At 40.4% G+C, this 13,883-nt stretch overlaps 1 protein-coding gene across 1 annotated transcript in view; it reads right to left on the bottom strand.

Moving 5' to 3' along the window:
- The window catches only part of RNF32 (ring finger protein 32), a 30,348-nt gene that overhangs the window by 13,165 nt on the left and 3,300 nt on the right, over positions 1-13,883 (bottom strand). Inside the window, exons 3-6 of the mRNA XM_075211237.1 lie at positions 4,235-4,377; positions 3,122-3,154; positions 2,607-2,731; positions 559-667 (exon numbers count right to left, since the gene is read on the bottom strand). Of these exons, the coding sequence (XP_075067338.1) occupies positions 559-667; positions 2,607-2,731; positions 3,122-3,154; positions 4,235-4,377 (410 nt within the window). The remainder of the gene's footprint in view (positions 1-558; positions 668-2,606; positions 2,732-3,121; positions 3,155-4,234; positions 4,378-13,883) is intronic.

A 13,883-nucleotide genomic window follows, 5' to 3' on the forward strand; every position in this document is an offset into this window, starting at 1 on the left:
GGCTTCCTGTAGAATAACAAATAATGAAGCAATACTTCGGAGGTACAATGAGAGATTTCTGCTAAAAGTGTACCTGTCTCCTACACACCGTGATCACATCTATTTTGTGGGCTCTACTACTGATCATGATGTTGCCCCGATCCATCCCCTATGAACTATTGGCACCACTGCGTGAGTCTGTGTTACTGGGGGCACTTTATGCCGGATCACATTGATTGTATTAGCATAATAGAATATAAAATAGGCAACAGACAACAAGAATGCTTTGTGGCGTATGTCTGAACATTCCGACTCCTCACTCTCTCCCTTAGAACATAATAAAGTTATTAGCGTGACTGACATTTTATGAGTAAATGGGGTGACCTATGATTTCCAAGTGATTCACTGATTTTAAGTGCAATCCATAATAAATGAAATAAAACAAGATGAGCAAAAGTTCACAGTGCTGTAAGAGATTCCTCAACATTTATTGTCTTACTGAAATCTATAAATACAGACTAAGAGTGATGCTAAAATGAAGTTAATATTTTCCTTGCCCCAATGAAAATGAACAGGTACCTTGTCTTCAAAGAACTTCTTCCGTAATTTGGGGTTTTTGGGGGGTGTTGTTTGTCGAAGATGTTTGTACCATTTTCGCACAATGTATCCCCTCCAGCATGCTTGTATCCTGTGAAATAAAACAAAAGAGAGAGAACTGCCCAATAGTATTTCTTCTGTTGAAGTAAAAACATATTACCTTTTTGTGATTTTTGTTTTGTGTTTTTACATCTTGACATAGACCAGATTTTTCCTTTCCGTTAGTTATTTTTCAGTTTTTTCCAGGCCCTCCATATGTATGTATATATGCTTCATCATAAACAGATTTTCAATATTATCATTACTAATGAGACCTGTCATATCCTTATTTGTTATCCTTACATGTATCTACTGGCCGTTGCTTATGTTGTTATATGTTCTAATTCAGACCGTTCTACTTATAGAGACCCCCCATATGGCTGTTCATATAAGCTGGCCCTTGCTCTTCCTCTGCTTATCCTGAATCTCCATATCTTTTATTACGTATATCACTCCCCCCCCCCCCTTACCACCACCACACACACTCTATTCTCCTTCCAATCCTGGGTCTCCATATCTTTTATAACACATGTCACCCCCCTTTACCACCACCACACACACTCTATTCTCCTTCCAATCCAGAATTTCCATATTCTTTATTACACGTCACCACCACCACCACACACACGCTAATCCTCTTCCAAGCCAGAATTTCCATATCCATTGTTACATATGTAACCCCTCCCCTTACCACCACCACAAACACTCTATTCTCCTTCTAATCCTGAATCACCATATACTTTATTACACGTCACGCCCCCTCCCATTAACATCACCACAAACATTCTATTCTCCTTCCAATCCAGGGTCTCCATATCTTTTATTACACATGTCACCCCCCCTTACCACCACCACCACCACCACCACACACTCTATTCTCCTTCCAATTCAGAATATCCATATCCTTTATTACATGTCAGCCCCCCTTCCCCCTTACCACCACCACACACACTCTATTCTCCTTCCAATGCAGAATTTACATATCTTTTATTACACATGTCACCCCCCCTTACCACCACCACCACCACCACCACCACCACACACTCTATTCTCCTTCCAATTCAGAATATCCATATCCTTTATTACACGTCAGCCCCCCTTCCCCCTTACCACCACCACACACACTCTATTCTCCTTCCAATGCAGAATTTACATATCTTTTATTACACATGTCACCCCCCCCTTACCACTAGCACACACACCCTATTCTCCTTCCATTCCAGAATCTCTCTATCCTTAATTACACATGCCCCCCCCCCCTTATGACCACCATGCACATTCTATTCTCCTTCCAATCCAGAATCTCCATATCCTTTATTACATATGTCTATCCAGACAATCCATATCCTTTATTATATATATTATATATATCACCTACCCCCACTATTCTCCTCTATTCTACTCTCTATCCAGACACTCCATATGCTTAATAATATGTCACCCTTCTCTATGCTCCTTTGTATCTAGACCATCCATATCTTTCACCATATACTTCAGCCCTCATTATTCTCCTGCAGGTCTATGTCTTACATTCTATTCCTAATAGTTCCTGTATCCAATTTCCTATTACACACCCCAATGTCCTTTTTATCAAATCAGTTTCTATTCTTCCATCTATGTAATCTGTTGCTATACATTTCACTGTTTAGATATTCTTAATTTCTTCCAATGCATATATTATTTTTATTCAAATGCAGACAATCCCAATTATACTTCCTAGGGCCACTGATTTATCTGTGTACCCTAAGCAGCTACTATTGACTCCATCAGGAGTCAAGAGTAGCTGGTCTATAGCAGTCACCTGTAGACTATATTTAAACACATTTGTCATTCAGTTTAACTACCCTAGTCTTAGAACACCATTGCTTTCTAGTACCATATCACTGTGTTAATAAGATGTAGTTGTGACATTATGCTTTCCCAGCCTATAATGAGAACAGAAGCCACACTAGCATATGATTATCACTGTCTGTTTGCAGAAGGATTGTTACCTAGTGGCACATTGTGCTCTGAAGATTCGAGCTCCATCATGTATTACTCTGGTCTGATAGTGATTCTTTCTACACATCGGACAAGTCTTTCTGCCAGTAAACTTCTCATAGGCTTCCAAACATACCTGGAAGGAAATATATCAATGCTAAAAAGAGTTCAGTGCATCATTAGAATATGATTATGCAGTATTAGTATACAACTGCCCCATCAAATACATTCAATGACACAACAACAAATTGGAGGCCACTGCTTATGTTCCTTACATGTACATTATATACACAATGAAGAGTATGCATGATATTCATTAACAGGGGATACAGTATATGTATGGCTGGGGCTTTTTGACCATATAAGACCCCTCTGTTTTTAATAAACCATTAAGAGCACTAAGAAAATGTCAAACTTATGCAAAGTACACCACTTACATCAATGGGCAAAAAACATTTATCAATGTTGAAATCTTCAGGAGTCTCATAAATATAACATAATGTTGCATTTAAAAAATGCAGCTTACCCTGTGAAAGACGTGGGAGCATGAAAGCAGCACCTGTAAATCAAACAAAGTACTTTTTTAAAAATGTTGATGTGTAAATGAAATGAAAAACATTCCGTATTGTGTTTATAATTACCATTTATTAAACTGAAATCATTTACGCCCCACCTAGTCATAATGGCTAAAAAGTGACAGCATTTGTTTAAAATTGAACAATTCATAACTTTCAAATTAGACATCTCTCAGCATTATTAGTGCCAGAGCCCATTTAAGCTTCTTCTTCCTTCACAAATTTGTGGCAGCTGTACTACTCCTCTTCATGCTGATGGTTATGTTCATAACATCAATATCAACTAAAGGCAACCATAGGCACCCAATCCAGCCACTTGGCTGGATACAACAAGGCTCCATTAATGCGATGGGATGAAGACTATAACCACAGTCAGACCAACTTTGAAACTATGTTTCTTGTGTGTTCCAATCAACATTTGATTGATCTCGATCAGATGTTGATTGGGGCCAACAACAGTCTTTGTTGGTCCATACAGGCTGAAATTTATGGCCAATTAGATTACAATGGACTGATTGTCCAACAACATTGCAGCAAGTGTGTTAAAGACATATGTATCACTGATGAATTCACTGGTTCCCCACCTTGTAAAAGCCATATTATAAAATCTAGACGGCAGAAAAAGCACAATATTACATATTTATTGTCACAACTCTAGACTGTAAATGCTCTTATAAGCAAGGTCCTCCCCAGCCTTTTCACAAATGCAATAATAGCATTTTAACAGTAAAGGGATTTTAGTATTATTTGTGCATATATTGGGGCTTATTTAATAACGTAGTGCTATGTGCTCAAATGTGCTGTAACTCAAATACTCAAACGCTTACAGGGGCAAAAAGGACAGTTTCCTAAAAAATACAAAGTTAGTTGGCGGCATCTCCACCTGGATATGTCAGGGCCATTTGTGTCCTGATTGCCAGTGTAGGGAGATGTGATTTTACCATATAATTGATTGTTTGAGTTACAGCACATATGTGCAAGATAAATATGACCTAAATAATGAACCTGGAATGAGGCACTCAAAGCTTTCCGCTTGAGATACCACTGGATTATATCTGTAGTACCTGCAGATGAAGTTTAAAATCTTCTTTACAAATGACACATGGCTGTGAAGAGTCGCCTTGCTCAACAGATCTCTGCTTCACTTTCATCCATTCATCGCTGGTTAAGGACAACGCAGGAGCCTCAACAATGCCCAGTCTCTGAGCTTTAACCAAAGATACAAAATTATGATAAGCAGATGTGATGATTGGTGAGTCACTGGACTTTATTTTTATTTTCATTACAATGTATGAGTATATGTACACATGCTTGTGTATTTATAAATATATACATATATATATATATATATATATTGTGGCAAGAGCCCGCTACTGCAGAAGCACACGCGAACAACTTCTTTTTTGTACTAAAAGACACACCCTGTCTGTTTGCTGAGAGGAAGGATTTCTCTATCAGGTAAGTTAACCAAACTTAAACTATTGTTTGTTACACATAAGTCATCAATCTAGGTGCATTACTGCACAAATGTTTTACTCTACTTCCATGCTTTCTCTGCATATTGCCAACTAAATGCCTCCCTTTGTTACATATCCCTCCCCCTAGCGTCTCCAAGTAGGGGGACGCGGACTTCGCGAGGAGCGCATATTTTCGTGACAACGCATGTGCATTTTTGTGTAGAATCCCAGGTCTATGTTCTACTGAGAATTTGAAAGGTTGTAGTGCCAAGAACCAGCGGGTTACCTTGGCATTTACCTCCCGGTTGTTCTGCATCCATCTCAATGGTGCATGATCTGTTATTAAGGTGAACTCTCTGCCTAGGAGATAATAGCGCAGAGCTTCTGTAGCCCATTTTATGGCGAGACATTCTTTCTCCACAGTGGCATATTTTTGTTCCCTTGGAAGTTACGACTTAGGTACATGACAGGATTTTCTACTCCATTCTTCTCCTGTGACAAGACTGCACCTAAGCCAACACCAGAAGCATCAGTTTGGAGGAAGAACCTCCGGGTAAAATCCGGTGCTTGTAGAACTGGGGAGGAACAAAGAGCTAACCGAAGATCAGACCAGGCGGTTTCTGCAGAATCAGACCAGGTTAATCTATCTGGACAACTTTTTTTTAACATGTTCGTAAGTGGAGCAGCTCTAGTGGCGAAGTGGCTTACAAACAGCCTGTAGTAACCTACTAAGCCTAAGAAGGTTCTTAACTGCGACTTTTTTTCTGGTCTTGGCCAATTTTTGACTGCCTCCACTTTGTCAAGCTGGGGTTTTACATGCCCTCGACCAACAACGTACCCCAAATATTTGGCTTCTCTCATGGCTATGGCACATTTCTCTGGGTTAGCTGTTAGCCCTGCTGACCTTAATGAAGCTAAGACCGCCTCATCTTTGGCTAAATGTGATCCCCAGTCTGGGGTATAAATCACTATATCGTCCAAGTAAGCGGCTGCATAAGATGTGTGAGGTCATAGCAATTTATTCATGGCCCTTCGGAAGGTGGCAGGTGCCCCATGCAACCCAAAGGGTAGGACTTTATATTGATAGAGACCATCAGGGGTGGAAAATGCAGTCTTTGGCTTGGCCGTGGAAGTCAGGGGAACTTGCCAATAACCCTTTGTTAGATCAAGGGTTGTTAAATAATTGCTACCAGCAAGATTTTCCACTAGTTCATCCACACGTGGCATCGGATAGGCATCAAACTGCGACATACTGTTTAGGCGCCTAAAGTCACTGCAGAACCTAATTGTCCCATTGGGTTTCGGGACAAGCACAATGGGACTATTCCACTCACTAGTGGACTCTTCAATCACATCTAACTGGAGCATCTTCTCGACCTCCTTTCTCACGTCCACCCATCTGGCTTCTGGAATACGATACGGCTTCTGCTTTACAATGACTCCTGGCGCAGTGACAATGTCGTGTTCGATTAAGGTAGTGCGCCCAGGAATGGAAGAGAAGACATCCCTGTTCCGGCGAATCATTTCTTCAGTCTGTTGTCTCTGCTGAATGGACAAAGCTGGTTCTATGGGCACTTCAGACTTTTCAATGGCAGTACTCACTACCTGAGGAGAGGTTTCCTCATCATGTCAAGATTTAAGGAGGTTAACATGATATATTTGCTCCTCCCTTCTCCTACCTAACTGGCAGACTCTGTAATTGACAGGACCGACAGCCTCTAGAACTTCATATGGACCCTGCCAATGGGCGAAAAGTTTGCTTTCCTGGGTGGGAACCAGGACTAGGACCTTGTCCCCAGGCTTGAAAGATCGAACAACAGCACTTTTATCATAACTTTTTCTCTGTTGTTCCTGAGCCTCTTTTACATGTTGCTGCACAATGGGCCCTATCTTTCCTAGCCTCTCATACATTTGGGAAACAAATTGGACCAGATTTGGCTCCCTGGGACCTTGCTGCTCCCACCCTTCTTTTAACAAATCCAAGATACCCCTGGGCTGTCTCCCAAACAGTAACTCAAAGGGACTAAACCCTGTTGAAGCTTGAGGTACCTCACGGATGGCAAACATCAAATAGGGAATAAGAGTGTCCCAATCTTTTTTTTCTTGAGCCACTGCTTTCCTGAGCATGTGCTTTAATGTGCGGTTAAAACGTTCCACCAAGCCATCTGTTTGTGGATGGTATACAGAGGTGTGAAGCGCCTTAACCCCTAGCAACTGGCACATGTCCTTCATCAGTTTAGACATGAATGGAGTACCCTGATCTGTGAGAATTTCTTTGGGTATTCCCAAACGTGTAAACATCAATACAAGTTCTCTAGCTATGGTGCTGGACTTTATGTTTCGTAGGGGAATTGCCTCTGGATACCTGGTTGCATAGTCAAGCACCACTAGTATATATTGGTGCCCACTTGCGGATTTTTCCAGTGGCCACACAAGGTCCATAGCTATCCGTTCAAAGGGAACTTGTACTATTGGTATTGGAATGAGAGGTGCCCTGTACATGGGTTTGGGACAGGTTCTCTGACAAATGGGACAGGACCGGCAATACTTTTTCACTGCCATGTGTACCCCGGGCCAGTAAAACCTAAGCAGAACTCGTTCCCGTGTTTTATCCTCCCGTAGGTGTCCCCTACAGACATGTGTGTGTGCTGTCCTGAGGAACCATTAATTGTTCTACTTTTTCCCCCTGCACATTAGCAACTCTATACAGGAAATTATTTTTAACAATAAAATATGGTATACCTTCTGCTACCCCATTTGCCTCAGTCACACTTTTAAAGGCATGTTCCAAGTGGCATCATTAGGTTGGTCTCGAGCAAAGTCCTGCAGAGGAAACAAAATTGGTATTGCGGACCAGTCCGTATCCTCACTGACAGGCAGGGTGGGCTCATTTGCGACATCACCGAGCAATGCTAGTTTGGACTGTCCATGTTTCCCCGCAAGTGGATGCTTTTGTGGAACTCCTGCTGTGACTCCCAGGATGGCATTCCGGTTTGGCGGTTCCCAAAGATCGATGTCCAGATGTTGTGGATTCTTAGGCGGTTCCTTTAAGACCGGGCTTCTGACCGTTGCATCAGTTGCCGGTATGTCCGGCCGGATCCGCTCACCGAGGACATAATTAAACAGTGGGAAGACTCGCCCCAAAATGAGTGGATAGGGGAGTTTAGGTGCTATGGCAGCTACCACCATAACAGTTTTGTCTTTGAGTGTGACTGGTAGTATTGTTCTTTCATACTCCTCTGTTGTGCCATGTACGCAAAGAACCTTCACCTTGGGCAACCGAGAAGTTATGGTTTCGGGTAAGGCAGAACTGGAAACCAATAAGAGTTCACTCCCCCAGTCAACCAATGCCAGAACAAGGTTTTGGTTGATTAGCACAGTTACCCGGAACAAACAAGGACTTCCTGATGTGGGACTCATGGTAAAACAGCTTGGAAAAGCAGGCCCAATATGTGCCACGGAACAGTCCATGGGTTCCGGTAGTTTAGGACACTCTGCCTTAAAGTGGCCTGGCTCACCACATTCAAAACACTTCAGATTAGACGGCTTTGCACCTGGCCCTCTGTCCGTAGCAGTTTTGCCATTGGGCCCTGTAGCAAGGATTGTCAAACCTGGCTTTTGGCGTGGCAGCGGCTTTGGCACAAATGCAGGTTCTTTAGTCATTTGCTGTAGCGCACAAAACCTTTCTACTACGGTGGCAAGCTCTTCATAAGTTTGTGGGTCTGATTGTAGAACCCACCTTTGCAAATCGCGGTTCAGCCCCCGGATGCAGTGATCTATTGCCAGAACTTCAATAATCCGAGAAGGCGAATTCTCCTCAGGCTGCAGCCATTTCTTTAAAATTTTAGAAAGCTCAGCCACTTGCGCTCTGACCGGTTTTTCTTTATCATAGCGCCATTGGTGATAGCGCTGGGCTCGGCCTGGCCCGGAAACTCCAATGCGAGACAATATCTCAGACTTTAGGCACAAATAATCAGAGGCCCGTTCCTCATCTAGATCCATATACGCTCGCTGATCTTCACCAGTCAGATATGGCGCCAGCCTCTCAGCCCAATCTTTAGGAGGCCATTTTGCCCTTTTTGCAAGTCTCTCAAAGGTCACCAGATATGCTTCTATGTCATCACCTGGCGACATTTTCTGGAGAACAGGACCAAGTGGTTCATTTCTGTCATGTCTCACCTGGCTTAACTCTTCTCTTAAGAGCCTTGTGTTTTCCACCTGTGCCTCGGCAAATCGTAGCATCTGAGCTTGCTGCTGTTGCTGCGCAGCGGCCACATTCACGAGGGTTCTCAGTACTTCCTCCATGTTGACGTCTGTGCGGGTTGGGTAGCGGAAACTTGCTTCCTGGAGTATCCCACTCCTGACACCACTTGTGACAAGAGCCCGCTACTGCAGAAGCACATGCGAACAACTTCTTCCTTTTTATGTAGCTTTATTGTCAGGATGGTAAATGTTTTGACACCGTATACTTTCACAGCAGTTATGGAGACCCTAAACGCTAGCTATACATAGACCAGCTCTCTCTCAGGACCAGCCAGCTTACCCAGCGTTGGTCTCAGTGCACAAATGATACAAACAAGCTTTTATACCTGATACTCCTCCCCCAGCCTTAGCTTGATGGACAGGTGACACACCCACCTTTTCTTTAAAAGGAAATGCCCCATCACTGGCTCTGTTTGTACTAAAAGACACACCCTGTCTGTTTGCTGAGAGGAAGGATTTCTCTATCAGGTAAGTTAACCAAAATTAAACTATTGTTTGTTACACATAAGTCATCAATCTAGGTGCATTACTGCACAAATGTTTTACTCTACTTCCATGCTTTCTCTGCATATTGCCAACTAAATGCCTCCCTTTGTTACAATATATATATATATATATATATATATATATATATATATATATATACACACACAGTTTTTAGCAAAAGAACAGTTCAATCAACCAGCTGTGATATCTGAAGTCTTGATAATATTCTGTGTATAAACCTTTCACAGAAGCTGAAATCACTAATCACACTTGCTGCTTCGCAGGCTCATGTGTCTGCACAATACTGTACCTCCTAGAGCATGGCCACAAAGCCTCCAGTCACCCCAATACTCCTGCCACTTCCAATTCTCCTGTAATACTAACTTCTTCTTGTGCTTGTTATGTGTCATTGTGTTATGTACTGTACTATAGATTATGAAGATATCAAAAGTTCCCGAGATGTTCTGTGACCTGTATAAAACTATTCGTCCTGTGTCCCTTTGCCATCACTTGGCCATGAGACTCCTCTGTTACTTCGAATATCCCCAAAATACAGGATTATGGTCTGTATCAGTGATGGAGGTGGAAATTTAGAAGTGAAACACATCACTATAGTTTAGCATCTAATTCTATGCAGATATAATGATATTACTAGTCATGTTAGAGTTCTGTGCTCCATACAACATTCACATAAGTGGGATTAGTGGACAAATTGGTTCTTATCTCAATAATTTAGAAACAACAATAATCCAGTTGCAAAAGGGTAAAAAAAAGAATCTAAATAAAAAATTAGAAACAAAACTATATATAATCTTTTAGAAAGTTCATTCAGAATGAAACGCATCAGCGGATGTTAGCAGAAGGAGAATATTTTATCACATTCTATCTAATCGGCTTAGTTTTACTCCTAATCGTATGGTGGAGAGGTGAATTTTATTTATTAAACTGAAGTGTGTTACATCCGGAACGGAGGAGATGGATTTAGACAGGTGGCCACCTGTGTTATATTGCCGCTGGTGAGAAGATTGGTTTGCGGCTATTGAGAGGATCAGATTAACATTTGATTGATGCTCCTTGTGCCGCTGATGAGAAGACTGAATTGCGTCTGTTACGAGGTATACATTTATTTTTTATTGTTACCACATTTAAGACTATCATTCCAGTTCCTGGATAATGGGTAAACCACGGATGACTTGAGAGAGCAGATGCAAGCTATGGAGAGATCCTATGTCTCACTGTACACTTTGGAGAAAGGGGATATGTACAAGAGAACGTCTTTTCACTATGGTGGAGGATTAACATTGTTAATATATCAGATTGTTTTATATAAGAATATCTGCACGTTTATGGACATCTGAACATTACCATTTTGGTTGGAGATATTGTCCCAGGATCTAGGTAATTGGCTAAGCTATTTGCATGAAGGAAATTTATATTTGTATATGATATATTGTGATTATTATTCTCCTTTTTATTGATTATAAGCTATAGAGCTATTTTTTAAGAGATTGTTGATCTATTGAATTTTAGAATATATAGTTATCACACTTGTTATTTATGTGTTCATATATAATATGGTCAATATTTGTAAATTGTGAATAAACTATGGTACTATGCTAATTTAAATTATGTTTATTTGTGGTTTCCTTTTTTCTGCCATTTGTGTTTGGTTGTATTTGAATAGGTTTTAGAGTGCTGTTTTTTTCTGTTTTGCAATTTTTCTTATCTTAATAATGAAATAACATGTGACCCTCAGACACAGTCCAAATAATCACCAATGTTGGAATCTGATCCAAATAAAACAAATCTAAAACTTCAGTGTGTAACATGTGTTTCCATACATGTTAGCTGTTGCAAACCTCTGATATATATTAACTGTTAAATAGTCGCCCTGCCTTACATAACCCTCAATGTGTTCAGACATGGTGGAAATTTGACATGATGCCTAATTCATGATGAGATTGTAGTTGAAGACTTATTTGTCTTGGCTAACCTTGTATCTAGAGCTGATGGTGCACTAATTATTTTCATGCCTCTCCCATTGACACCTTTAGTTACTGACTAGCATTGACAGCTACACGGTGTTCAGAATACATCTACAGGGCAATTCCCCTGAGTACTCTTTTGTCCTGTCAATCATTACAATGGGTAAAGACATCAAATCAGTAATCAATCAGTCACATTGAGGGAGTTATGAATTAACTCGCTCAAGGAAAGACTTGAAACTGTTGCTTATTTGAGCTCAGAACAAGTTTGAAGAGCAAGTAAATCCGCTAATTGACATTAATATGCATCAAAGGCGGTGTAGTACTGAGCTGGATAAGACACATGAAATAATTAGAGTGCTTCCACTTAACTAAGTAAGCCCACTATGCTGTCTACAGCAGGGTGTCGTGTTAGAAGGGAGGTGTTTCGCTAACATAGCAGACACAGAGTAACCTGCAGGTTGGCAAACTTGCTTTGTTGAAATGTGCTCTGTAAATTGGTTGATTCATACACTGGAACAGTTATATTACAATCAAATCACTACATTCTCATTTTATTTGCCTCAGAACACTCATAAAGATGTGACAGAGGAGGAACTTTAACTGTCTGTAATGGAATGGGGTGGTAATACTTTACTTTTTAACTATGTATTTTTTTTGGTTCATATGGAAAAATGTCTATTTCAGTGTCTGAGGAACAACTGATAATGATTACTACTGCTACTAATGTTATTATCAAAATATAGTGTATTATTTGAAATATGTTTGTAACCACTTCAAGACTGCAGGGTCCCACTCCCTTTTCTTCCCCCCCCCTCCCCCCTACCCCTTTAATGACCAGACCAAATTTCACATTTTGCAATACATCAATTAATACAAAATGACATAACTTTATTTCTTGCAAGTAAATTTTATATTTATGTTTTTAGGACAGAGCCATCTTTGGAAGCAAAGAAATTTTTTACCTTAGGGGCATTACATTTAGAGAAATAGGAGCTGCCATAGTTTGTTCCACATAAATACTATAACACCAGTTATTCACCCCACAATTTAATCAATTTGTTCATTAGTTGATCGATCAGTTCAATTATGTTTCTAAAAAAAATTTACACAATTACAAAAGCCCAAGAACTAAGGTGTATATTTAACATCTGCAGAACTGGGGTAAATTTACTAAGAATTGTGCTTGGTGGTGGTCTGAAACCGCCACACATCGCTGCATTTACTATAGGGTGGTTTGAGGCTGCAATGTAAAATGATCGGTGATGGGTGGCGGATTGAAAACCGCTAAACCGCCGGCGGTTTTAATGGCGGTTTGGGGGTATATTTACTAAACTGCGGGTTTGAAAGAGTGGAGATGTTGCCTATAACAACCAATCAGATTCTAGCTGTCATTTTGCAGAATGCAGTAAATAAATGACATCTAAAATCTGATTGGTTGCCATAGGCAACATCTCCAGTTTCTCTAACTCGCAGTTTAGTAAATATACTCCTTGGTCTTTAGTAAATCTGGCGGTTTTAAAACCACTGGAAAAACAGCCGAAAGCTATCGGTTTCATCAAATCGCCCTATAGTAAATCTAGCAAGGTGTGAAAGTTCTTTGTTTGAGAGAAAAGTGTGGTACAGGGATTAGGAAGACAAATAAAGACAAATTAGGGGGCTGGCTGTATTTGAGATGCTTGGGGTGACCATAATTCTGTGTAATATTCACACAATTCTGCTAGGGGGAATGACACTCGCGCCAAAAAATACATTCTTCCCAATACTTCTTCCACTATAACATACACTTGAATTTTGTTTAACCTAACCTAATATATGCCTTGTTATGCCGCATACTATAGCTGTAATACTGGTTGTAATAGTTTCTAATAAATGAAAACAGCCGTACCTTTTCGCAATTTTTGCAAATATTTGCCCAGACAGGCACATTCCTAATGCTTGGTTTTCTTTTGTCATTTTGTGTAAAAGTAATTAAGTTGTCATCATTATTCAGTAAGTTACAGGAAAGATTTGAAAAACACTGAAACTTTACTAAAAAAAATATTTCTATGAAAAACAAACGAAAAGTTTACGTTAAGGGTGAATAGATCCTCCTACGTAATTTGGTGACATTAACACGTTACTAAGAAAATGTTTTTCTTGTTCACTATGGGGGATTTACCAATGTTAGCAGGAATAGTACAAACATAATTCCAGTGTTAAAACAAACATTGTCTGCTATTAATTCTTTATTAGCTGAGTAAGGGGACATACATAGCAACTTCAAATTCTATTCAAGGCTGTGGAGAACCATCCCGACTCCCATACCTACCAATAGTCACAAATATTGAGAATTCATCCTGATTTTCAGGGTACAAAACAGGTGGCCTAGATGCAGCATAGTTTGACCACATTAGGGTACGGCCTGGGTAGTTGCTCAAATTTGTCCTGGAATATTGCATCCTGAATTATTGGGTGGTCTGAATTCCTAATATAGTTCTACCCAATCAAATGCTTGTCCAGCTCTGTGTCTCCAATCGTTG

This window comes from Mixophyes fleayi, chromosome 5 (assembly GCF_038048845.1).
Source record: "Mixophyes fleayi isolate aMixFle1 chromosome 5, aMixFle1.hap1, whole genome shotgun sequence".
NCBI classification, from domain to species: domain Eukaryota; kingdom Metazoa; phylum Chordata; class Amphibia; order Anura; family Limnodynastidae; genus Mixophyes; species Mixophyes fleayi.